At 40.1% G+C, this 27,158-nt stretch overlaps 1 protein-coding gene across 3 annotated transcripts in view; it reads left to right on the forward strand.

Annotated features, from left to right (window-relative positions):
* The window catches only part of JAK1 (Janus kinase 1), a 64,799-nt gene that overhangs the window by 32,618 nt on the left and 5,023 nt on the right, over positions 1-27,158 (forward strand). For 2 of the 3 annotated variants that reach the window (XM_075711686.1, XM_075711687.1), the window contains exons 2-17: positions 1,234-1,313; positions 2,177-2,375; positions 5,246-5,369; positions 11,815-11,968; positions 13,893-14,056; positions 14,634-14,976; positions 16,521-16,694; positions 17,466-17,623; positions 18,290-18,413; positions 19,916-20,105; positions 22,110-22,216; positions 23,467-23,613; positions 24,427-24,514; positions 25,076-25,203; positions 25,594-25,729; positions 26,165-26,316. In XM_075711686.1, coding sequence (XP_075567801.1) covers positions 1,308-1,313; positions 2,177-2,375; positions 5,246-5,369; positions 11,815-11,968; positions 13,893-14,056; positions 14,634-14,976; positions 16,521-16,694; positions 17,466-17,623; positions 18,290-18,413; positions 19,916-20,105; positions 22,110-22,216; positions 23,467-23,613; positions 24,427-24,514; positions 25,076-25,203; positions 25,594-25,729; positions 26,165-26,316 — 2,394 coding nt within the window. In that variant the 5' untranslated portion in view covers positions 1,234-1,307. The remainder of the gene's footprint in view (positions 1-1,233; positions 1,314-2,176; positions 2,376-5,245; positions 5,370-11,814; positions 11,969-13,892; positions 14,057-14,633; positions 14,977-16,520; positions 16,695-17,465; positions 17,624-18,289; positions 18,414-19,915; positions 20,106-22,109; positions 22,217-23,466; positions 23,614-24,426; positions 24,515-25,075; positions 25,204-25,593; positions 25,730-26,164; positions 26,317-27,158) is intronic. The other variant, XM_075711688.1, reaches the window with a different exon arrangement.

Here is a 27,158-nt window from a genome sequence, read left to right on the forward strand (position 1 = left end):
CGTATTTAGTTTGGTGTCACACTTTAATTAGTGACTACCCCAGGAGGAGCAAGTGGGATGGTTTCCCTTTGAGGGCATGGAGCTGTGGCTGATGGGCAGTGATGCGGGACCAGTGCCAGAGCACGGGAATCACTCTGGAGATGCAGAACAGAGTCCCACATCCTCCTCTTCAACAAGTTCAGACTCCTTCCCCATCTGGTTTATTCCCATGCCAGTGGGAGAGGAGCAGCCTGTCCACCTTTGGAAAGGAACATACACCCGTGCCTTCCAAGCATGCCAGCTCTTTCGCTGATGTTCCATGCTGTACCATCAGGACTGGGACTAAGGAAATTCTTACCAATGCCCCCTTTTCCCCCCTCTGCTTCTTAAGTATTCCTGTAGCCTCTTGTTGATTTTACAGCCCTGGTTATCAGACAATACTTTAAATAGAGGCACTGTCACACCTGCCATTAAAAGATGGTATTGATAGTTTGCTTCAGGTGGTAAGGATAAACTGTAACTTTGGGTGGGAGTAGTTTTGCAAACCAGCCCCAGAATACTGAGGTGGTTTGTGGTGTTAGATAAGGCATAGAAAAAAAAGAAGGTGCCCCTGCTGCTTGAAGGCACTGAAGTCATGGGCTGCACTCCTTGTGAACCAGGTTCCTCTGAGAGTAATATGATACTTGTAATGATACTCCCTTGAGTAGCTTCCTTGTCCTCTGCTGCCCACCCAAAACTCTGCACCTTTTATAGAGCAAAGGAGAATAAAACAAAGATAAAAACCTGATAATCTGGAAAGGGAAGAAACAATAGAGACTAGGGGAGAATTGAAATTAGCAATATGTAGTTAAAAATGTGAAGACTGAAGTGACTTCAAAAGCCATGAAGGAGGTAAAGCAAAGAGAAGATTGCTCCTTTGGTGTCACAGCTAAGGGTTGCAATGAGTCCGACACCAAACTCATGGTTGATGCTCTGAAAATATGAAAAACAACAGTGAATAATGAAGGCTTTCCCCCTTGTTTTTATTTGCGTCTCAACCAGTGCACCCAAAGAATCAAAAGAAATCAGTAGACTTACATAGACTCCTAGATGCTTGCTATGACTGTCTTTGGTTGAGACTAGATCTGGATCTCAATTATATTAATGGAAAGATTCCCTCAGATTACGTGGCGTTTTATCAGCCCGACCATATATTTTGTGCCTCAAACTGTACAAAGCCATTCCTGACAATACTTTTTTTTTTTTTTTCCTCAGCCAGAGTCAAGCTGCTCTTGGAGAGTGTGAAGATAATCCGTTTCAGTTGCGTAGAGGATCAGACAGTCACATAAATGCAGGTGTGTTGGCTTTTGATGTTTGGTTTTGTTTGTTTTTTGGTGGGAGGGTTAAGTTAGTAAAGTATAGCATTGGTGCTTTGGGCTTTTGTTATTAATTGAGCTAAAGCTTAGTAAAACATGGAACACAGACCCCATAATACCTGTAGTGTGTGCTCATCTACTTTCTTTCTGCTCTTTCTATTTAAGCACTGGCTATAAAATACAACCTGCATTTTCTTTCGAGTCAGAGCTGTCTTGCATGCATTCTTGGCAGTCTAAAAGAGACTGCATTAAACCTACTTAGTGCTACTCTTTCCTTTTGGAGATAGAGAGAAATAATAATAAAAAATAACTCCAATAGGGCTTACTTCACCATGACACATTAAGGAGTTTAAAAAACAAAGGTTGAGAGGTGAGAAAACTCTGAAGTATTTCACTGTTAAAGTAGGTTGTAAAAATAGAAGCTAACATGCTGGTTTCTTTTTTTCAGGAAATACAAATTGTACTGTTTATATTACCCAGCCTCAGGTATTGTTTTTCAGCCAGTTAGGTGCTTAAGGATGTGAAAGTTATTCCTGCTTTACAGTAAGAAGAGGAACCTTCTAGAATAGTTGTGAAACCACAAGAAGTTCAGCAGAGGGGACTTATTTGGAACAGAGTTACCAGAAACAGAATAATCATTGACATTTCTTTTCTCACTTTTCCCCTCATTTGTGAAAAGTACTGATTTTTGAATAATCAGGTCACCAATGTGAAGGCTTCGAGAAACACTGTGCCTAGCCCATCATAGTATGCAGTAGCCTCATTAATCAATGCATTTGTGTTCTGACAGATATTCAAGCTCTTCTTCACATTTTCCTTAACTATTTTTCCTCCACTTTCAGTATCTAAACGTAAAAGAAGATTGCAAAGCCATGGCTTTCTGTGCAAAAATGAGGGGCACAAAGAAGAGCGAAGTAAACCTGGAAGCTCAGCATCAGGGTTTAGAAATACTTTTCTACCTGCAAGATAAAAATCCCATTTGTTACACCAGTGGCGAGTTTACCTCGGAGGAGCTGTGCATTGAAGCTGCCCAGAGGTGTTGTGAGTATATAGATTTTATATAAATTCTCAGTGGCAAGGCCTGACAGTATCAGAAGTGATGCATCCTTCTCTGCGTGTAAGTCAATGTTTGTAGAAAAAAATATGCATATTGTGTAGCCTAGGATGGAAACTTTTGCCAAGGGTCTGTTTGGGCAGTTCTTAAACTGCTTGGAGTGGAAGAAATGGTGGGAGAGACTGTCTTGAGATTCATATAAAGTGATTATCTCCCACCCTGGTTTCTGGCAGATACAGGTTCTGATTTTTTAGTGTGGGTGGGATGATTAAGTTTCTTTTAAGAGAAGAGGAGACACCATATACAAATAAGTTAACGCAAAGCTGGCTTTACCTTGTATGCTAGTTGGTAAGCCTGTCGGGTTCTGTCCCGTGTTATAAAATACTTTGGAGAGGGCTAATGAAAAAAAAAAATCAACAAACAAAACCTATCCGTTACTTTTCCAGTTTTAGTTTTCTGCTACTTGACACTTCCTCACAGAGAGTTAGGATGTCTGTAGTACTAATAATTCACCAGTTAAGATAACCTGAACTGCACACAATTGCGGTAATACATAAATGTATAATGAAGATTTCTTGCTTTGTCACTGTGGTCCTTGACTCAGCAAAATATTTGAACATCTGTGTAATTCTACTGGAATCAGTAGATTTAATCTATGTTTGAGCCTTGTGAACTGGTGTACTTTTGTATGTACAATTCTAAAGTTATTTCCTGTCCTGATCCCAATTTTGTGTTCCCCAGGCTTCATGGAACACTGGTATTATTCAGCTGGTATGAGAGTGGTGAATCTGGCTGTATAAACAGGCAAAAAGGGCATAAGTTTTCCTGCAGCTTTGTCGTGGTTTAGCCCCAGCCAGCAACTAAGCACCACGCAGCCGCTCACTCTCTCCCCTTACCCCGATGGGATGGGGGAGAGAATCGGAGGAGTAAGAGTGAGAAACACTCCTGGGTTGAGATAAGAACAGTTTAATAATTGAAATAAAGTAAAACAGTAATTATAGTAATAACAATATAATGATGATAATAACAATAATAATATACAAAGCGAGTGATGCACAATGCAATTGCTCACCACCTGCCGACCGATACCCAGACAGTTCCCAAGCAGCGATCGCTGCTCCCCGGCCAACCCGCCCCCCCCCCCCCCCCCCCCCCCCCCCCCCCCCCCCCCAGTTTATATACTGAGCATGACGTCATATGGTATGGAATAGCCCTTTGGTCAGTTTGGATCAACTATTCTGGCTGTGCCCCCTCCCAGTTTCTTGTGTACCTGGCAGAGCACGGGAAGCTGAAAAGTCCTTGACTAGCATAAGCAGTACTTAGCAACAACTAAAAACATCAGTGTGTTATCAACATTCTTCTCCTAAATCCAAAACACAGCACTATGCCTGCTACTAGGAAGAAAATTAACTCTATCCCAGCCGAAACCAGGACAAGCTTTAAAATGTTTTCTTTTCCCATGTTGTCATCTTGGTTCTTGTAACATTGAGTACTCTTCAGTTCATTTGCCTAATTGCTTCTCTTCCATTGGAAAGGCAGGAGTGATGGGAATCTGAAGGACAAAACCTCATCAAATAAGTACTCCTGTTGTTTTTGAATAGTTTTAATGAAAGTGAGTGCGTAAAACCCACCCATTTTATGTCAGCATGTAAGAGCTGTGAATTGCTGCTGTTTGTATGGGTGTGAACCCACATACTGTGCAACTGCTGTCCATAATTTCTGTTGGAAGTTTAAAACCTTTGAAGAAATGACTTAAAGTGAGCTTTCCTTAAGGGAACTTCTTTCTGCCTTCTCTCACTCTTCACAAAGTCCACAGCACGTGGTAGTGAAGTACAAAAGTCTTACCCATTTCAGCAGCCTTGTGATGCTGGTCTCTGCTGTAAATCACAACTTGAATAGTTAAACCATTGATGGCATCTACGTACTGCTTGTTGACCTGCAGAAGGCAGTGGCTGCCCGACCCCACCTTCTGTGAACTTTGCAATTAGGCTGTTCAATTTTTATTTCCTTGGCTGCTCTTCCCTTCTGCTCTCTCTCCCCATTTCACAATAGAAATGGTTTCACTGAATTCTGCAGGACCCCAACTAAGCACGCTGCAGTTAGCCCAATTTCAGAAAGACACTTAAGCACATGCTACAGTGCTCTCCGCAACAGAGCTGCTTGCCTGACCAGGGCTTTTGCAAAAAGGTACTGCCTCCTATTGAGCAGGAAACTGAAGCAAGGAATTCAAACAACGGTAGATCTGTAAACATTCCATAGCCTGTTTTTCTCTGGGATGATGTAAATGCAAAGGTTAAAGCAGGTCAGCCTAGACATACAAGTCAAAGTCTGTTCTTTGTTGGAAAACGCTCTGTTGAATTAACAAAGAATGGAAAAATGACACGTTATGCTTTCTTCTTGTTTGCTAATGAGAAGGGGATTTTCATCGTTTCACTTATACCTTCTCTTTCAACTATGGGAGTAAAATTTATTAATAAAAAACCCCTGAGAATAAAGTTGTAGTATTACTGAGTGGTTTTGTTAAAACACCCATTTCTGTGATCTGGAAAAATTGAAGATTTTTAAGTAATTTCCTCTTAAGTTCAGACCAGATTTCAGAATAAGCTTAATGTTAGAAGTAGCTGAAATTATATGCTCTTTAATATACAATAAAACCGATAGAGTGAACCAATGTGCAGTTTGCAGTTCCACTTTAACCATAAGTTTCTAATGTTTGTTTTAAACTAATCCTAGTATCAGTTTCTTTTTATGGTATATTTTGCAAGATCAGATATTTGGTTTATGCATTTTTATTTTTGAGGTGTGCATATGTATTGTAGCCTTGTGATTCATACCTTTGTTTACTTTTCTCTGACAGCTATATCTCCTCTGTGCCATAATCTTTTTGCACTGTATGATGAAAACAGAGGACTCTGGTATGCACCAAACCAGGTCTTTAAGATAGATGAAAAAACATCACACCGGCTCCATTATCGAATGAGGTAGGTGCAAAACATGGGAAGAATGACCCTTAACCATGTGTAGATGCTCTAACTCTTACAACTGAACTCACTGAAGAAGCAGGAAAGCAAAACCAAAAGAAGCAGCTTGCTTTTCACAGCATAGATAAGAGATTAACAGTAAAAGCTTAAAATGTCCCTGATTTTTTTTCATCTTTGGTATATAACCTTAAAAAAAGCCCCAGAAGTTGAAAAACCACAAGAACCCCTATCCACAAAGCTGTAGGTGACTGAACTAGCTAAAAGCTAAATTGAAAAAAAGGGCTCAAAAATGTTGTTTTATTATGTCAGTATTTTGCATGTTTCAGTTTCTGTTTGAAGTGTTCAAAGTGAACTGTACTCCTACTGAAGTCAATGGGAATTTTACTATTAACTTGAAAGGAAAAAGCAACGTGCTATTGCTTTTGAAAGTCTCCTCTAGGACTGTAGGGGAATCTGTGTGACCTTGCTGTGGGTGGCATGCACTAGACTGGAGAAAGCATCAGAAAATAGAAACCACTGTTCGCAGGATCTTTATCCATCATGTACCATCAGGCTGAACTTCTGGTGGCATTCTTAAAATATAGCACATAGCCCGTTGAGATTTCTGGGCCTGAATGGGTACACCAGCCCTCATCCACTAGAAAACGAAAGCAGTAATGCTGACAACTGTTGAGCACTCTCACATACTCTAGCTGAAGGAAGGATGTCCTCCTTTTAGGATTTGATAGAAATCTAATTCTGCACATTATACTGCCTTCTTTTTTGATTTTTATTCTGACTTTTCTTCTTGCATCAATATGAGCTTTAAGTGTATGATATAGGAGAAAAATATATGGAATAAGCTTTTCTTCCAGGAATAATTAGTCTAGAAACTTTATCCATCTTCCTAAAGCAAGCCCACAGATCATTTTTGTTGATTCTTCAAGGTACAACTGTAAGAAAATAAGCTTCTATGTAATATTCCCTCTTTGCCTTAAAACGTAATACTCACATGCATGGTCAGTTTGGGCTACAGAGAAAAAAAACTTCAAGTGGTAGTATAGCTGTATGCATTTTAACATCATCTTGCTGATAATCTCTAGTTAGACAACGTGACTATCGCTTGTACATGCTAATGGGAGAACTGGCATGTATAAACCTCAGGTTGTGCATCCAAACTGTTGTCTAGGCTTGTGAGAGAATAACCACCACTTTGTTTATGCAGATACAAAGAGAAAGCTTTGAAAATGTGATCTTTGAACTGTAAGGTGTTTCGATTCTAATTACATTTGTGCCAGACTGGAATTGTTATTGTTGTTGGATGAACTGTTATGAGAAAAATACTGACAATCAACAAAAAGATCTTTGCTTTTCAAGTAACTATAATACTGATACCTGTTTTTAGAAGAGGAAGAGGATATTATAGTACTTTTTTTTTTTTTAACACAGTCTATTAGTGGTACTAACGACTTAACCTCAGCTAATCTCGGCTTTAAACAGCTGTGATTTAAGTTTGGCAGATAAACACCATACAATACAGGAATTGAGTGACTCTCTAAAAGAAGCTCTGAGGACTCTAATGGCCTCTTACAGAGCATTAAGGGCCCCTTCTTGCTTTAAGAGATCAGTCAGATTAGCCATATACTGGATAATAAAATTTCTTGGTATAATGTGAATCTGGGGCGTTTTCCCCTGATACTGAAATTCTTTGATGTGGTGTGCTTTTCTCAGTAGAAGGAGGTGGTATTTTAAAAATGCGCTTGTGGGAATTTAGTCCTCTGATGTTAACTATGATGCAGTTTTTAACTCAGTTCTTAAAAAATAGTTTCTGCTGTGTTTGGTGTTTATATGTTTCTGCTTTGGGTGGATGATGAGAGCTCTCTCCAGGTACTCTTTAATTCCTGCTGCATCTTACTTGCACAGCAGGTAACACCACCTTTTTTAAAACTGCTTGAACAGCTCCCTCATATAAATCTTCTGTGACTGCTCACAATTCTATCAAATTTTTGGTATGTGGGCAGAATTACTTTATGTTGAACTTTATTTTCTGGGAATTTTTCTGTTCAGTGATTTTATGGAATGAAAATGCTCTGCTTTCTGTATTTAAAAGTTCTGGTGGTTTATTTTTTTAGGCTTTGGAGTTGGGATTTGAAGTTTGGCAGGGGCATCTCTTTTGTCAGATGTACTTCATGCATGAAAATTGGCAAGCCTTGGGCCAATAATACATATTTAAAAGAATTTCAGGTGTATTTAAGAAGAGATTATATGCGTTTAGGTGCCAAAATCTGAAGAGTCCCATCTCCTTGGGAATACTGTAGTGTATTGGTGAAGCGATACTTTCCTTTCTTTCATTTCTGATCTATTGTGTGTCTTGGCTTGGGCATCTGGACTGAGAGCAGGGCTGAGCACTGAAAAATTATGAGCAATACAGGATTGTGAAACTGTTCTCTAATATTCTCTGAATATTGTTTATTCTGAGCTCTGCAAGAGGCATAATTCCTCTTGAAAAAGGAAAATGGTCTGGACTTATTTAATAGTGCAGTGTATTAGATTGTATATAAACATTTGCAGACTAAATCATTTTTATGTGGACAACCTTATTTCTGAAATTTCATTACATTGATAGGTTTGATTTAGTCATGTCCTATTAAAATTATATATATAAAACAAAGGTATGTCACTGACTAGTTTCAAACGCTTTTAGATGTTTGCTTTTTCTGCCACTGCTGAAAGCTTTAGGTTTGGTTTCTGACTGTGTGGACTTCCCGTCCTCCTCATCTCCCTATCAAATCTGTGCCAGCCGCTACACTTTTGGTAGTATTTTAAAAGGACTGGCTCTTCACTAGACACGTTGTAACTACTCCTATATTTCTTTCACTTGCCTCAAGTTCAAAAAAACCCAACAGTCTACAACATAAGAAACCACAGTATTTTGTAATATCCTGGACAAATTAGCACACCAGCAGATGGAGGAGGAGTTTAACTGTACCATGGCTGGATTGTGTTTAAGCCACAGGTAGCAGTGTTTCTTGGTGTGGAGAAGGGACCCAATATACATGTTTCTGGAAACTCTGGGAAGAAGGACTATCAGAGCCACTATAGGTGAAAGAGAACAGCAGGTTCCCCTCCAGCATTTCCACCACTCTTTGGACAGATTGAACGGGTGAAGTGCAGAACTGCTCCTTCCCCCGGGTGACCTGGTCGGGCTGACTCCCCAGATCCCCCCAGCTGGCTCTCACCCCTGCCACAGGTGCCTGCCCTGGGCTAAAGCGCTCTTGAGGAGGGGTAGGTCATGCTCCTGAAGCTCAGGAGCATGCAGTCTCCTTTCCAGCTCGTTTGCAGGACTTCTGAATTGGAAAGCTTGTGCTCCCATTTCTGTTTGTGAAAGTGGAATAGTAATAATCTGTCTCCCCCTTGCCACAAGTCCATTGGTCTCTTCAAGGCACAGACTCTCCTTCTTTATCGATATGGTTCCTCAAACAACAGGGCTCTAATTTTTGTTGTAACTAGTAAGTGTTGTCTTAATCAGTGCACTTTAATTGGGGAAAGGAACAAATTCTCATCTCAGTTACAAACAGTATGCAATACCTTGCCCATAATTAGTTTCAGGAAATACGAAAAGAATTGGAGTTACTAATTATCACCCATCTTATAAGGTAGTATATGGAAACAAAGTAATTTCCTGGAGGCAGAAGGATTTGCTTTCCTTTGCGTTTTATGCTTCAACCAAAGGAGTTCTGTGGTATCTTACAGTACTTGTCAGGAGTTTTTGGCATAGTTGTGTGTTGGTGTTCCTACTCATGCTATAGGTACATGTTTTTGGGGACTTAGAAAGACTTACCAAAAAGAAAGGATGGACAGAAACACAGTACAGAAAGTCTCACCTCTTAAAGAGCAATTTGATACATAATTAAAACACATGGTGCTGAACTAAAAGTACTAATTTTGGTTTGCTCTTTAAGATCCTGACTCTGCACTTAGGCTAATAAACACCATCCTCAACTACCGCAGAACTGGGGCTTAATCCATGAACTCCCATTCGGGTCAGAGACAAATCACGAAGATACAGTCACATATTTTAAAACATGCATGTTTGCATGTGGGTGGTCCTGCACCGTAATGTTTGTAAGCATTTGCCAGTTGACTTAGTGCCTGCCTGCCTGCTGTCTTCCTGTCTTCCAGGACCTGTCTCTTGCAATTTTTATTGCATTATACTTGAAATGAAACTGCTTGGGCAACATAGTGATTTGTTATTTAAACAGATTTGTTATTTGTCATTGCAAAATGTGTTTGTAGATTATAAGGTAGTTTACCTATTCAGCTTTTTCTTTCAGTACAGAAAATGTGTATTTCCAATTCAGGAGTTGGATATACCTATCACATGCCTCAGCATTTTCTGCCTACAGCCTTAGATTTTTCCACTCACTTTTTCTTTATTACTTCTTTTACGTGCAGTGTCTATTACCATTCACATTGATTTGTCTTTTTCTTGTGTAAAGCTTTTTGATGTCATTCTGGTCACAAAAAGTGTTTATGATTTTGCTGATCACATATTTAGGTAGACATTAAAAGCTTAGCTGTTGAGATGTCATGGTAATGTGAAATAAATTACGTGACACTGTGCTCACTGTACATCAGAAATGTCCGATTTCACGCCTTCCTTTGTATTAATGCAGTTGTATATATATGCACACACACACACACACAATGCAATAATTCTGCATTGTTTGCTCTTGCTAGTGCTGAATGCTCCTCTGGAGTTAAGACTGACATATTCTTCTAGAAATCCTTCCTACTTAGCAGCTGGGTAAATCTCCTCTGCTGTAACCTTTTAATTTTAAGTAGTTCATGATCATGTGCAAGGCATGAACCTTTGCAAAAGGCAATTGATTCAAACCAGATTTAACTAAACTTTACTTGATTTAAAATGTTACTAGAACCCAGATAAACACAAATTTCTGGAATAATTTAGGCAAAGATTTCTCAAAAGTTGCTAACAGAGGCTTGAACTCCAAAATTTCATTTATTTTCAGCAGATGCCAACTCCTTTAGCAGGTTTTCAATTAAATAGCCTTGTGTACAGATATGAGTAAAAAGCTTGTTTGCAATATACACAGAAGATTGACTGTTCTCCTTTTAAAACCGGATGATTTGAATTAGTGTCTTTTTCACCAGCTCCATCCAAAACCAAAGGGAAACAGAAGTTCAGGGAGCGAGGCATAGCACTGCTTCCTGGTCCAGCCATGGGGGAGGTACTCACAGCAGTTCTGCCCTGTGCATTGCTTCAGTGTCTATAGAGGAGGAGGTCTGAAGTCTTGATAGCCCTTTAGATGAGCCATTTTATCTTGGAATGCAAATGCCAACCATAGAAGCATTACACTCTCTTATACTGCTCAAGCAGTGTCAGAGGTGATGGCCAGCAGGAGCAGGGAAGCGATTGTCCCCCTGTACTCAGCACTGGTGAGGCCGCACCTCGAATACTGTGTCCAGTTTTGGGCCCCTCACTACAAGAAGGACGTTGAGGTGCTGGAGCGTGTCCAGAGAAGGGAACAAAGCTGGTGAAGGGTCTGGAGAACAAGTCTTATCAGGAGCAGCTGAGGGAACTGGGATTATTTAGTCTGGAGAAGAGGAGGCTGAGGGGAGACCTTATCACTCTCTACAAATACCTGAAAGGAGGTTGTAGTCAGGTGGGTGTTGGTCTCTTCTCCCAAGTAGTTAGCGATAGGACGAGAGGAAATGGGCTCAAGCTGCGCCAGGGGAGGTTTGGACTGGATATCGGGGGAAACGTCTTCACGGAAAGAGTGGTCAGGCATTGGAACAGGCTGCCCAGATTGGTGGTGGAGTCACCATCCCTGGAGGTGTTCAAAAAACACGTAGATGTGGCACTTTGGGACATGGTTTAGTAGACATGGTGGTGTTGGGTTGATGGTTGGACTGATGATCTTAGAGGTCCTTTCCAACCTTAATGATTCCTAGTTTTACTTTCATTAAAAAATAATCCAGCCACCAAGCCAAGAAACATGAAATTATTACTCTACCCTTAATTGTTTTAGTGGTGGACTTGGTAGTGTTAGGTTAATGGTTGGACTGGATGATCTTAAAGGTCTTTTCCAACCTAAATGATTCTATGATTCCGTGAAATGTAATTGTCATCTGAATGGAGGCTTCTTGTTCTTTGGACTGTGCAGGGGTTTGACAGGCAGCCAGGCATGGTATTGTGAGTTAAGAGTGAGATGCTCTTGGGTGGAAACGCTGAAGACCTTTGACTAATACACCGTTTTTCCCCAGTTCCTCAGGCCAGGCATGTGGTTGCAGCAGTGGACCACTTTAAGTTGCAGCCTCAGGGCGGAAGATTGATGGATATTGACTTGTAACTGGTTTTCTTTTAAAAGTTTAAATTATGTATCTAATGTAAGTGGAGGATTTCCCCCCAAAATTCTAAAGCTTATTCCTCTTTTCTTGCAAGATACTACTTTACAAACTGGCATGGGACTAGTGAAAATGAACCGTCAGTGTGGAGACATTCGCCAAGGAAGGCAAAGAACTCTTACGAGAAGAAGCTGGCACCAGAAGGAACACCTATACTTGATGCAAACTCATTAGAATACATCTTTGCACAGGTAAGAAGTTGCTTGCAAGTATCTCTGTCATTGTAGTCGCACAAAAACTATTTGATCCAGTAAAAGCTGCTTTAAAGACTTATTTTCAAACTTTTAAAGTGCATGTAACCTTACCTGTTACACCGGTATTGATAAATGTTTTCTTCATACTTCTGCATGGTGGAGAGAATTTGCTACATGAAGAACAATCTACTGATACACAAAATGTGTAAAAAACCTGTCTATCTCACGGTCCAAAAAGGGTGATATTTTTATAGCATACTTTCTTTTAATATTAAGTATTTTTGGATATAAATGCTATCACCTTTTCTTTTGTGAAAGATTTGCACATAGTGACTTTGATGTCTGTATTCCTATAGATGAACAGTAGCAGCATTAAAATTGACAATATGGTGTCCTTTTAATGAGTCTTTGTTTACTGTGTGGTGTTAAAACATTGACTGATAACACCACTGTCACACAGCCTGTTTACATGCAGTTTTAGTTCCCTTTGTTGTGCCTCCCACTTGTTGGCAGTACATGCACCATGCTGGACATGGCAAGTAGGCAGGGTCCCTATTTCAGAAAGCTTGTGCTCTTGTACGAAGAAGTTTATGAACACACAAATGATTCTGCAAACAAGAAACTGGTTTCGCCAAAGAAATGATAAGTTTGAAGTTGATGAAGGCTTGTGAAATGAGCATATTAAATGCACTGGAGGAAAACATGTTTACCGTTAATTCTGAGTATAATTGCTGCAGAATTTTCAGATTTTGAAATATGGTTGTGTCCTTCAGTAACAGAGATAGCATGAAGCTGCTCCAGTGAATACTTGTTGTTTGGTTGTGAAACCACAATAAAAGAGAATACCAAGTTAGCCACAGCTATGTGTGCATTTTAATGATACTGCTTGCATTCTAAAGTAATAAAAGCAGCAAACATTTTTTTCTGTGTAATCAAACACAGAAATGCCTTGTTTTGTATGAACATTCGTGTGTACCTGTATGCAACTGGGCAAAATCACTGTTTGAAAACATGCTGCAAAATTGGTTTTCATCCTTTTTTTTTCTTCCTTTTTTTTAGTGCCAGCAAAAAGAATGAAAACACCCTTTAAGTTGCAGAATAAGTAGGGACCATATTGAATATTGTAAGACAATATTGCATTAAGTAGAATTTTACTTTGGGGTAATAACATTTAAAAAAAAGCCAAACAAAAAAGCACTAATGCTAGTATAAGGCAACAGAAATGTCTGTGCTCTTTGGTAACCAAGTATTTTTCAGACTGTCCCAGAGCAAGGCGGCGGCCACAGAGTTTGCAATCTTGGCTTTGAGATGTGGCTTAGAGACTGAGTGTGTGGGGCTTGTAGAGACACCAGGTGATGAAGGGCAGAGATAAAGCAGAGAGACAAAGTATTTATTGTGTACCAGAAAAAAAACCCAAAAATGATGGTGCTAGAAGGCGACAGGGGTGGTGCTTTCTTTAGTTAATTACAAAAAAAGTGAATTTCTTCTAGAAGGGGACAGGGGTCTTGGCGGTGTCTGAGCAGTGCAGTTGTTCTGCCTGGGTGTCTACACACATTCTTGGTGAAAGCCACAGCGCTGTGGGATGGATGGGTTGTGATGATCCACGTGGTGATTCCGCCTGTTCCACAAACTGTCATTTTAAGAGACTTCTGTCAGGCACAAATGTTGGTGTTTCTTCTCAGATAGGGTTTGTGGGGTGACTAGTGCTTGCCTGTGTTTCTGTTTCACTGGTCTAAGAGAAGACTTGCATCTATTGCACAGCACTTCCCTTCTTCTCCTACCCCTCCCTGTCCTGGCTTTCAGTTTTGGGTGACTCTCCTTGCTCGAGGAAAGCCTGTGATCTGGCAACATATTGGTTGCCCATAGATAAACTATGACAAATACCAAATCTGGTAGCTTTCTTTTTTTGCTTCCTGTTAAGGGTCAGTATGACTTAGTGAAAGGCCTGGCACCAATCCGTGATCCTAAAAGTGATCAAGAGGTTCATGAAATTGAAAATGAATGTCTGGGGATGGCTGTCCTTGCAATCTCTCACTATGCCATCAAGAAAAATGTGAAGCTTCCGGAGCTTCCCAAAGATATTAGGTAAGTTGGGATAACTTTTTTGTCACTCTTAGGTCTTCTGCACCTCTCTTCAGAAGGGATTTTAAGCATTTTACCTTCCAGGATCTGACTGTACAGGAGTTACGAGCGCCAACACTACTATTGCTAAGTGGGTCTTCCTAATCTTGTCAATAGGGGTATGTATTAGAAAACCTGAATTTTTTCTTACCCGGAGAGTATTTGAAATCTGTGCAGCTAGTGCATCCATCATACTGATGTGTTGGGTACCAACTGACTTGCTGTAAATTCAGGATTCTGGGTTAGAGGGTTCAGAAATGGCAGTGTTGTTAAGTGGCAACCTAATGAGAAAACTGTTAGAATAAATTATGTTATTGATTTGATTGGGCTGTATCCATCTGACTAAAAAGCTTTCAGATAAGGTTATTATTTGAATTCCTGTTGGCTATTAATGCTGTAAACCACTGCTACAGTAGCAACTGCACAGTGGTTTAATGCATCTTGTTCTCTGTAACTTTCAAAGTAAGGCAGTCGCACATTTTAGAGAGTTAAAAGTTTAGGAGATAACAGTATTAACTCATAGCGTTGTTTTTCCTTCTAGTTATAAGCATTATATTCCCGAAACTTTGAACAAGACCATCAGACAGAGGAATTTCTTAACCAGGATTCGGATAAATAATGTTTTCAAGCATTTCCTTAAAGAGTTTAACAACAAAACAATTTGCGATGGTAGTGTGTCTCCACGTGATCTGAAAGTTAAATACTTGTCAACAATGGAGACCTTGACTAAACATTATGGAGCAGAAATTTTTGAGACTTCTTTTTTGCTGATTTCATCTGAGAATGAAATAAATAGATTTAATTGTGGAGACAATGAGATCCTCCCACTATATGAAGTCATCGTAACAGGAAACAACGGAATTCAGTGGAGGCTCAAGCCAAATGTAAGTATCCCTTGATAAATGGGAATTAGAGGATTGCTTTAGGGGGGCATAACAACTGTTAAAAGATGGTCATGATCTTCAGACACTGCCGATCAGCTTTTTATTGAAAGGACTTCTTTCACAGGATTATAGGATTGTGCAGGTTGGAAGGGACCTCAGGAGGTCTGTAGTCCAACTACAGACAGTCCAACCTGTTCAGGGTTAGCTTTGAGATCAAACCAGGTTTCTCAGGGCTTTATCCATTCTGGTCTTGAAAACTTCCAAGGATGGACACTGCACAACCTCTGTGGGCAACCTGTTCACCAGGAAAATTCACTGGGAAAATTGAAGACTCTACTGTATCTGCCAGACCAGACACAAGTCTTGAAAGAGTCTGTGGAGGCCCTTATGGTTTGGTGCTCTGACCTGATACCAAAATCTGTTAATGTTTTTTCTATATATGGCACCCCAGGTGCCATGTTTGCTCATACTCATAGACTTTTCATGAATAGCTTAAATTACAGTGATATTAAAGCTTAGCTTTCTCACATCAGTGATATTTTGTATGTTGTTCCTTGTTTCAGTGCTGCTAATTGAAGTCACTTTGCTTAACCTCTTCTGTACTTTGTGTACATAAATATTAAGTATGCTCTCGGTTTGAAGGGCTTATGGCATATTCTACAGTTTTTCTCCACATATAATACTTGAACAAATAGACTTCTTTTTGCTTGCCTCAGTTCCCCACAGTGATGAGAACCCTACCGATAGCTATCTTTTGTAGCACAGAAAGTACTGTGCTTCACTCCACTTAGATGTAACCCAACTATCTCTATCTCTGATGGAAAATTTCTGTTTTAAATGATGATATTAATGGGGGGTGAGGGAAGGAAGAAGATATTGGAGCAGAAGAGCTTGCAAGAAGTACAGCCTGTTTCTTGTAAGGCTCCTGTTTCTGCTGATTTATAGATTATATTTATTTAAATGCCTAAATCAAAGATTTTCATCTCAGTGAGAACCTTTCTGTGACTAGCAGGAAGCTTTGCTCAGCCCGAACATTTATCTTTTTTAAATAAGTAGTTACTAATAATTTTCAATAATTTTTGACCTGTAAGATGCTCAGCTTCATTGTGGTCTGCATGTAGAATTTCATCTGCTGTTGGCAGGTCAGGCATGCAGTGCGAGAAGAATGTGGCTCTTGCTTTTGGGCTGAGCTCAGAAAGGATATTTCAAGTACATGATTTAGGAATTCCAGTAGAACCCTTTCAGCCCTGTACTGCTACTAAAATTATACATAGCATACCAAGAGAGAAGTAAGTTGCCCAGCTAATGACTGCTTGCTTTCCTCCTCATGAAAACTGTCTCATGGACAATTCTTGATAGAAGTATATCCTTGCAATACAGATAAGCTGGACATGTAAATGAATTGATAATTCAGTGCAAAAAGCATTCAAGAATTAAATAGCTGTGGAAGATTAACTTGTCATGAATTTTTGTTTTAGAGTAACAACACTATGCTAAAAAAATATGTTCTTATTCATATGCCTTTATCCAAAATGTATTTGCAGTCTGTACAGACAGAGAAAGAGAAGAAGAAAAAATCTGATGGCAAAACCAAAAAGGATGAAGAAAAACACAAAATTCGAGACTCATGGAACAATTTTTCCTATTTTCCTGAAATCACCCACATTGTCATCAGGGAGTCTACAGTTAGCATTAACAAGCAGGATAACAAAAGAATGGTAAGAACCAAACCTTGGATAGGTTTCCCTCCCATGGGAAGCTATAGTCACACAGTGTTGTTGGGCAACAGGTGACAACCTCCTTGAGGGACATTTTCTAATGGGACTCTTAAATATGCTGTCCTCAACACTGTACAAATGCAAAAGTGCTAGGTAGAAGAGCAGCAAGTTGGTGAGCACAGTTGTTTCTCTACACTTGTTACTGCATACCACCAGTGCCTGGTGGCCTCCTTGATATGCTTCTCAGCCCGTGGCCTTCCTCTGTACTGCTTGGATAGCCAAAGGCAGCGTCAAGAAAAAGAGGAGCTCAGCAAGGATGGCAGAGGGAGAGGAGACAAATGCAGAGAGGACCTGGGAGGGAGGGAGAGGAGAGTCCGTGTATAGATACCCAGTTCTTCTTGCTGTGGGCTGCCAGCTCTTAGAATTTAGGAAGGAGCTGCCAGAGTGCCCTTGGCTTCTAATCCAACATGACTGCCTCAGTCCTGAGTTCCTGGTGTTTCACAAAGCTGGCACAAGAGTTTGCCTTACAGATCTCACGTAGGATTACAGCAGAATATAAGTCGCACTGGAGAATGGAAGTTTCTTGCCAGTAATGAGTGGGGAGGATAGAGAATGGTCAGCGTTGGCTCCCTAAATATGTATGGGTTTCTGTTATAGGTTTCTGGACAATTTTTTAGCCACGCTGTGCAAAAATTGCTGGATATTAAAACAGTCCTGAAATGTTTTAACAGAACTGTAAGAATTCTTTACTAAAATATCTTTTTGTTGTAGGAATTAAAACTGTCCTCACATGATGAGGCCCTGTCATTTGCATCATTGATAGATGGGTACTTCAGACTTACAGCAGATGCCCACCATTACCTCTGCACAGATGTGGCTCCTCCACTGATTGAGCACAACATAAAAAATGGATGCCACGGACCCATTTGGTTAGTAAAATGTTTGATTTTAATTTTTCCACTTGAATAATTAGTCCTCTAGTACTGCTGCATATGGAATCCATTGAGGAAGTCTGACATTTGGAAGGTTATTAGTTAACAAAAGGTTGTAGAACAACTTATATTTTATAATGATTGTATGGAAAAAATATCACTGTTTCTCTTCACATCAACTTATTCATGTATAAAACCAGTGTTTCCTCACTACAGGAGTATTTTGAGGCTTACATCACTAATAAAGATCATTGTCAGCTCCTGAGAGTCTTTGGATGGATGCACAAAGCCTTTGGTTTTTTTAAATAGCTAAAGCAATTATTTTCCCTTCTGCCCACCTTTTTGGCTTTTCCTTTTGTGTTTGAAGATGCAATATATAGAAAACTGTGAGCTTACATGCACACTGTTGCATGCGGAATTTCCCCATTAGGCATGCTAAGAGCTTAATAAAACTTTCTTCCCTTGCTCTTTTGCAGCTAAATGTGAGTGCATGTAATGCACACAATTAATTCATGTTTTAATAATAATATAAATATTTCTAAGTTGCTGTTAGACATTTTTGTTCCAAATACAGGATTACTTTCCTGTGTATTAACTAATAATAGATTTTGGATGAAACTGCTCATTTGTTGGTTTTCCTCAGTTGTACATTGACTCTTTCAGCACGGAATACGCTATCAACAAACTGCGACAGGAAGGGAACGAAGCAGGAATGTATGTGTTGAGATGGAGCTGCACGAACTTTAACCACATTCTCATGACAGTGACTTGTTTTGAAGGCTCAGAGGTATGTCAGGTGTGGCGTTCCCAGCGGTAATCTGATAATGAGCTAAAGACTAGCAGCTTCCAGTAATCCATGTTGATATATTTATGTTCTTTAGGGCAGACACTCTTAACCTTTGTTTGATAGCTGATGCAGCAGACGGTAGATACTTACACTTCATTTTCCCTGGGACTCCTGTGCTATCTCTACAGATATGCTATATCTACAAATATGATTCTTTACATCCAGAACATTTCCATGCCTAGCAATAAAACTGCACATGAACATGATTGAAGTTAAGCTTTCTAAACTCATATGGTGTGAAAATGACATACAGAATTTGTCACTGCAACTTACCTAATGTTTCTTGAAAATGGACTTAATTATATGAATGTATTTCTACTGACACACTGTAAAAGAATGGTGCATGAGGAAAGTTGCCTTTATGTGTAGAGCACCACAGAAGGGGACATGTACACAGCTGGTGGAACATATTTTGTGAAAGATGGTAAGTAAAAGCTCATGAGGTGGGATAGGTGAGAGAACCACTTAGAAGTAGAAAAGAAGAATGCAGCAACTGCACAGAAGTTTGAATTTTACTGACCTCAGATGGAAGTCTGCAGCTGACTTGCTAGTTTGGGGAAGGTATTTAAGGTGTTCACACAAGAATAGTAATAGCGTGAAAGTATATAAACTACTTTCCTTCTCTTAGAAAAAAATTTTAATGGAATCAATGATGAGGTCAAGAAGGGACATTTGAAACAAGAAACAACAAAATGATGAAAAAAACCCTCTTGGAAATAATAGTAATCTCTTAGCTTTGATATTTGGTTCATCTTCTGTAGACATTTGCAAAAAAACCTCTGTGATCAACACTGTCTTCTAATAGACTTGGTAACTGAGGCATTGAAACAAGAAATAACTTGTCTTGGAGGGGTGACGCAAAGCTGCAGTATGGTAGAGGTGAGGAAGCAGGAGTACAGGGTAGAACTTGGAAGGGCACGGGCTTGAGATAGGCAAGTACAAAATTTCAGTCATTCTTCCCCAATACCTCTGAATGAAACTGGAAGGTTTGAACAACAGCCTGAAATCTTGTTTCACTTGATGAACAATCTGGGTTGTGAAAGGGAGTTTTGCTATTTTTAAGTTGAGATTTTGAAACCATGGTCCAGGTTCTGCAATTCTTGACCAAATGAAGAGAAAACTCCTTCTGCAGAGTCAGGGCTTCTGCATATTCTCAGGCTCTGCAAAACACAGAAGCCATAATTGGACTTGTTAGATGATTGCATCTTTATGTTGCTCTTCTTCCACTCTGTTGTTATGAACCTTCCTGGGTTATAGGAATTTTAGGGCCTTTTTCTACTTCATTGGGGTTTGATTAGAGGACCCTAGCTTAGGAGCAAGTGATTAACTGGTCCTACGTATAATTTCAAAGGCTTTTGGGGAGCTTTTATGGCTTTACAAACATTCTTTCACTTTGATGATTGGTATTTTGCTTTCTTTTTTTCCCTTCTTCCTCCTAATAGCAGATGATAAATAATTCAATCCAGTACAAGAACTTCCAGATTGAGGTGAAGAAAGGCGGGTACTTCCTACATGGTTCAAACAAATCTTTCTCATCCTTAAAAGAGCTGATGGATCACCTGAAAGGACAAATACTTCGAACAGACAACATAAGCTTTACACTGAAGAGGTGCTGCCAACCAAAACCAAGAGGTAGTCTGTCCTTTAAGAGAAGCAATGAACTTTGTTGTTGAAAGAAAACAAACTCCAGAAATAGGAGGCATTCTTATTGTCTTTGGTTTGTTTTGTATTCTTGTGTGAAGCTCTTTTGTCACTTAAAAAATTATATATAAAGTTTCTTCCCTCTCTGTGGAGGAGGAGTCTTGTCAAAAAGCAAAAGCAAGCACTGTGAATAAGGTTTTATGGTTTCCTTTTAATGTTACAAGCTCAGCACGGGGATGCTCAGGGGCTGGTGCTTCTCATGCACCTTTTTTGTGTGAACTTTTCAAATGACAATGAGAAAAGTTCTGGTTTCCCTTTTTGCACCTAAACAGCTGGCCCTCCAGTATCGACGGCAGAGGTGGAACTCTAGATTTGTTTAAAAAGAAAATGTCACAGCTGACTCAGAGTCATGGGCTGCAATGCTGCAGTGAAGCCGGGACCATATAAGGTTCTTCCTTTGCTCCACCGAGTCACGTATGCCAGGCAGTGCCACCATGCATCACTGCAGCCTGCTGTGGTTGTGTGGCAACCTCTGGTTTGAAGATTGTTTGCTCTCATTATGAGCTGTTGTTTACTCTGTTAATCTTCATGAAGCAGCAGGGAAGGCTTGGTCTGCAACTGTTAGCAAGCAGAACAGCCTTGCAGTCAGTAGATCCATCTGCGAGGTCAGGTTTTAGAGGGCTGGGACAATTGTGCTTTTGTTAAACTGTTAATGCCAACATTTACTAAAATTGTTTGCTATATACTACAAGTGTCTTGCAGCTGAATTTTGTATGAAAGAGGAAACACAGTGGTGTGATTGTGTTGATCAGATAATGGTTTCCTGTTAGAATAAGGGGAATAACTGGGCTACATTCATTACCTGCTTGTATTGACAGTTTTAGAGCGGAGTACTCTGTAGATAGACACTGAGCTTATTAGCGCTTTGAAGAATATTGGTAATTGTCTGGAGCATGAAGAGATTAAACATTTTGACATTTTTATTACATTTTGACAGCTGTATTTGGAAGAAAATAAAATGGGTCAAGGAGTTGACTCTGCGCACTTCAGCTTTTCATTAGCATTAGTTACAGTGGGATCCAGTGCATGATTATCTGTGCTGTTCCCTGTTCTGTCTCTTCCCTGGTTTTTTTTCCCCCCTCTTCTTTTTTTCTTCTTTTTGAATCTGTCTATTTAATTGCTTATTCACAAAGAAATTTAGGGGATGCAGAAATAAAGCATTTTTTCCCGTGTATGGTTCATTACTGATTGTTTTCAGAGTGCTTGATCACAGATTAGCCCCAATGCACACGTTCAGCTCCAAGTAATGGGAAATCACATGCACACGGACATCTAGAACCGTTGTATCATAATAAATAATGCCTGCTGTCAAACACAGGAAGACAAAATTCATGTGCAAGACTTTTGAATCTAACCATGCCTCTCCCTGACCAGAAGTAGAGGGGAGGAAGCACCGGGCTTTTTGAGTCTTTTCCTTCTGTTAATTTCCCATTCCCCAGTTTAATTCTAGTTCTCTGCAAACAGACTGTTAGTGTTTCCCAGAGCGCAAGACATTTTCAAGGAGTTAAAGAGAGGAAATGAGACTCCAGCTACCCCTCACCCATCTGCACACTGGAAAGCAGATGTACCTGTTGGCAGGAGGGAGTGTATGTTATTTTACTTGATGTACAGCAGAGGTATTGCCTCTTACAGTCCCCAGGTATTTCTCTGTGCAGTAAGCACTATCAGCTTTCTTAATATCAGCCCCAATATGGCTAATATTAAGATTGTATATATAATATAAAATAGCTCTCCTTTAGTGAATTCTCTCTTGAATGACAGAGTAGAAATTACTTGAGCAAAAGTTAAGTCAAAGTTTCTTCTTTTCTCCCTCCTCCTCATTCATTTGGCGATTTACCTTGCAGTGAGTATATACAATAGTGTTACTGACTGAGGAGGGTGAATGCAGTTATCCTTGAAAAGTCTTAAAGAATATTTTCTCTCCCTGCCTTCCAGAAATCTCCAACTTGCTAGTTGCTACCAAGAAGGCACAGGAATGGCAGCCCGTTTATCACCTAGGGCAGCTGAGTTTCCATCGAATCCTCAAGGAAGAAATCATGCAGGTAGGTTGCTGCTGAACTGTGTTTCTCTCTTATAATCAAAGAAGTGTGACAGCCCACTGTACCCAGTTAAGTAATATAAAATCACCCCATTCTGGCTGGTTCTTCCACTCCCATTTCTCCTCAGCAAAACTTCATTTGAATCTTTATTTGTATTGAAGCCTGTTATTGCAGAATCTAAATGTTTATATGTCCTTGTGTGGAAAAAGAAGAGAAGCTTGGAAGTAATGCCTTTCACTAGAAATCAAATTGATATTTAAGCAATTTTCTAGTGTCTGTGGAAAGAGGTGCTTCTCAGCTCATCCTTAAAAAAATCATGAAATTCTTAAGAGCTGCTTTTCCTAGCTGGTTTGTTGCTAGATGTGGCTGTATCTTTTAAAGTCTGACATACCAGAGAAACAGGCAACTTGAGGTTTAAGATAATATCCTACAGTGAAAAAAAGGGTGAAATATTCAGAAGAGTCTTAGCATTCAAAATTTTGTATTCCAAACTAATTTAGCACCTGTGTTCCCAAATTTTCTGGCAGTTGTTTGCAGTTAGTGATGCAGGTAACCTAAATAAACATCAAAAAACACACAGTGGCTTGAATGCACAAATCACATTTAATGTTTCTAAAAGACCTGAGCTCTTAAATCATGCAGTTACCTCCTTCAGTTAAATAAAAAGTTTTGGTTTGTGTTTTTTTTTAAATTGCATCACTGACTGGGGAGGACAGATATAGATTATGTTAATTGGTTTTTGATTGGTGTATTTACAGTCAGCATGCAGACTTCCTGCAAAAATATCCCAAGGCGGAATCCTCTGTTATTTAGGAGGAAATTGCTTTCCCAAACAAAGTGTACCATTGAAATATTACTTCCTCTAACTTTTGGAAACACATTAAAGATTGCCTCAACTGCAGGTTATTGTAAATAAGAGGCCACTTATTATTTATTCATTTGGTGTTTAGTCTAATAACGTTAAATCACACTGAACCTGTTTGACGTTAATGGAGATGTAATAGCCCTTTAATACCAAATTAGTTTACAGTGGTGAGTATGCTCAGAGAGACTACTAAAGCAAAGAATAACATGCTGTCATTGGTTTCTCGCTGTAATAATTTTAAGTCTATATGTAGCTAGATCAAGTGGAGGGCTAAGTCCACACTCTACTTGGAGAAGCAGAATAGAGTGCAGATTCAAGTGTTTCTGTAAATCTACGCTTGTTTGCTTCATGTCCTGGTTTGAAAAATATACGGTGTGTTATGTCTTAGGGTGAACATCTTGGAAGAGGGACGAGAACACAGATTTACTCAGGGATTCTCAACTACAAAGATGATGAGAATGAAGGATATCAAAATGAAAAAGAGATTAAAGTTCTCCTCAAAGTCCTGGACCCCAGCCACAGAGACATTTCTTTGGCAAGTTTTTTCCTTTTTGTCTGTTGTAGTACAAACACTGGGTCTCACAATATTGGACATGGTTAACTATGAAAAACCTTTAAAAAAAGGGGTTGTGTATATAGTAGTGGAATGGGAAAATGCTGAAGGTATAACTCACCATTTTAGGCAGTCAAAGCCATCACTGACCAGCGCTTTTGAGATACTCCGTAAGCTGATTTCATTAGACAGGCAGCAGCATCGGGTCTGGCTGGAGCATGCCAGTGCTCACTTCCAGGCTGCATGCATGCAGACCGTAAGCACAAGGGAAGCAGACCCAGACCTTTCTGTGGTATGAAATGCACCGTCATACCCATACTCACAGTCTTGCAGCTGTGTCAGTTGAGAGCCATGGAGTTCAGTGAGGGTACTGCTGCCTACCATGAAATTACCTCTGCCTTGTGCGTTGGGCTGAGTCTGTCACCAGTTCTGTCATTGACATGGCCGCAGGCAAGTTGCTTGATCTGCATTTTGCTTAATCATCAAGTAAGAGAAGCTAATGCGTCACACAGGGGATGCTAAGACCTAGTATATGCAAGTCTGTGAGAGTGCAGGGAAGAGCATTGGTTGCTTACATGACCTAGTGAACGACGACACATCTCGGACAGCACTCCACTGCCCCGTTACTACAGCGGGATGGCACATCCCTACCATTATTGACCCTTTACGTTACCGGAAAACACAGTAATCTTTTGCAAATGTTTTTGTTACTTGATGCTCTGTATTTGTTAAACACTTGGATGACTGCCACAATGACCAGCAGTTTAATGGCTAACCTCTTTCACTTTCTAACAGGCCTTCTTTGAAACGGCAAGCATGATGAGGCAGGTGTCTCACAAGCACATTGTCCTTCTCCATGGAGTCTGCGTCCGTGATGTAGAAAGTGAGTTCAGTGAACATCTCTCTAGGCAGCACGCTTAAGCAGCAGGCTTGGTAGGGATAGGGCAGCCATTCAGTTCAGTGCTAGTACGGGGGAAGATGGCATTGGCAGCTGCTGCCTCTTGATTTTTCAGTGCAGACAGAAGTGGAATTGGAACAGCAAGGCAGCTGCAAAGTCCCTTCTACTAACAAGTTTCCTCTTCCAATGCTGTCTTTGAATAAGTCCCTAACAGGATGATTCCTTGAGGTTGGAATGCCAGAGTGATAATGGTAGAGTCAATACAAACCAGCCTTCTGGCAGAAGTTATTTCCCTGGGAAGGCTCTGCCCTGTGGTCTTTGAAACACTTTTTTCCAGGTTTACTCTTCATTTACTACATAAAGCCACACTTCTCAGGTTTTTAATTTGGACTCTGAGCATTGAAATAAACTTTGAGGAAGGTGATATAAAGACATATTATAACCAGCTTGCTTGGGGGGTGGGGAGGCAGAAGATGGTAACAGGCTTATTAAATTACTCCAGAAACTGGTTATTGCAATACTGACTTTATGCACCTGACTTTGTAGATATCATGGTTGAAGAGTTTGTTGAATTTGGGCCTCTGGATCTGTTCATGCGTAGGAGGAGTGAAGTTCTGACGACTCCTTGGAAATTCAAAGTTGCCAAGCAACTTGCAAGTGCACTAAGCTACTTGGTAAGAAGGCATCTTGACAAAAGCATTGCCTGTAGCTGCTGCAGTCTAACGCTGCAGAGGTTTCGTGTGCATTAGTAACTAATGAATTTCCTTTCTTAGGTAGTGGGACTGTGCAATGAGCAATTATGCTCTTTGTGAAAAAGGAATATAATGTTGGTCTTCTTTCCAAAAAGCATCATCTCTACAAATACAAATGCTTAAGTGTGAACAGTATGTTTCCCTGCTCCTGCTTTCCCTGTTTTTCTCTAGGATAATTTCTTCCAAGATGTATTTCTGGATTTCAGCTTGGCATATTTTGCAGTGATCCCCTATGCTATAGGTATGTTAGAGCACTTGCAGAGCATTGCTAGGTCACTGGACTCACTATATTCTTTTCCTCCCTTACTGTAGGAGGATAAGAATTTGGTACATGGAAACGTGTGTACTAAAAACATCCTACTGGCAAGAGAGGGAATTGACACTGAATATGGTCCTTTCATAAAGCTGAGTGACCCAGGAATACCAATAACTGTGCTGTCCAGACAAGGTAGGTACACGAATCACATTTCTCTCTTCAGTGGGGTGGGGAAGGGGAAAGGAAAAAATATCGATTATACCAGCTAGAACTGGCTCTAGAATAGAAGTAATCAGCTTTCATGAATGTGAAAACTACGTGGAAGTGCAGGAGTGTTACTGATGGTGGGTGCTTGTTGTATTCATTTCTCTTAAAAAGTTATGTTAAGTCTAGTGAGATAGTACAGAAGGAACTGCAGTTTCTGGATGGCTCAAGGCATGAGCTTGTAAAAGCCACAGAAACGTCCTTCTGAGAACAGGGATTTGAGAATTAAGATTTCCCTGAAAGTGGACAAATACTGCAGCTTCGTTAAGCAGCTGTTAGGCAAGAATAATTGAGTTAGAAGGCTGGTTTTTTTAGTCCTTTGATATTAACTCCAGTATGCTTTGGTTCTGTGTTTTATCTAAGAATGCGTTGAGCGAATCCCCTGGATTGCACCTGAATGTGTTGAAGACTCCAAAAATTTAAGTGTTGCAGCAGATAAGTGGAGTTTTGGTACAACACTGTGGGAAATCTGCTATAATGGAGAAATACCACTGAAAGACAAGACGCTAGCAGAGGTAAAACTACGTTACATAAACTTTACCTTGACATCTCAGATACATCCTCTTTGGCACTCCAGTTTCCACACCCAATTTGAGTTGCTTTCAACTGACATGAAAACCAGCTCAGCTGGACTTGATAAGGGGCTGATCCATCTAAATTGCCACAGGTTGCAGCAGGAATTCTTGTCCTTAATACAAAAATTGCTGATTATTGCTTCAACCTGACCTTGCTGGGGATTTTCCAAACTCAGCATAGTAACAATTAAACAGAACTTCTGATGTTCTCACACCTGTCCTTTTCTAACCCCTGTGTCCAGTTATAAACTGACGGAGGTTCTGCGTAAAAGCAGCTAGGTTCTTCTGTTCTTGCTTACTTCTTCTGGACATCGGTTCAGAACTAGACTCCTGTGGGACACCGTTATTGTTCATTCTGAAATCTAAAATTTAAATAAATCTTGTTCTGCCTTACTGCTGGCAGTTTTTATTCATCACTGCTGGAGTCCCTCAGCATATGTTCCAAATGTGCTTTTTCTCTCTTGAAGTTTTGCTGTGTTGGGAAGGCGATGCATCAAGGCAGCTGCTGCTCATCTGAAGGAAATGACTGAGTACTTGAGTCACTGCCCAAGTTGTTTTAACAGGAGGTAGCTGAAAGGAACTTGCTGCCCTGGCTACAGTCCGCTTCTTGCGTGTGGCAGATAGCTGGGGTAGCTCTGCAGAGCTTAGAAAATGCACAAGCCCACCCTCATCCCATCTGCCCCAAAGCTGGTACCTTCTCAGGGGTTGTGAAGAGCAGCCAGTATTGTGTTGTTTCCTTGGCAAGTCTTTCCACTTGGCTGTTGGTCCTGGTGCGTAAGTAG

Source organism: Pelecanus crispus, chromosome 5 (genome assembly GCF_030463565.1).
Source record: "Pelecanus crispus isolate bPelCri1 chromosome 5, bPelCri1.pri, whole genome shotgun sequence".
In the NCBI taxonomy this organism is placed as follows: Eukaryota; Metazoa; Chordata; class Aves; order Pelecaniformes; family Pelecanidae; genus Pelecanus; species Pelecanus crispus.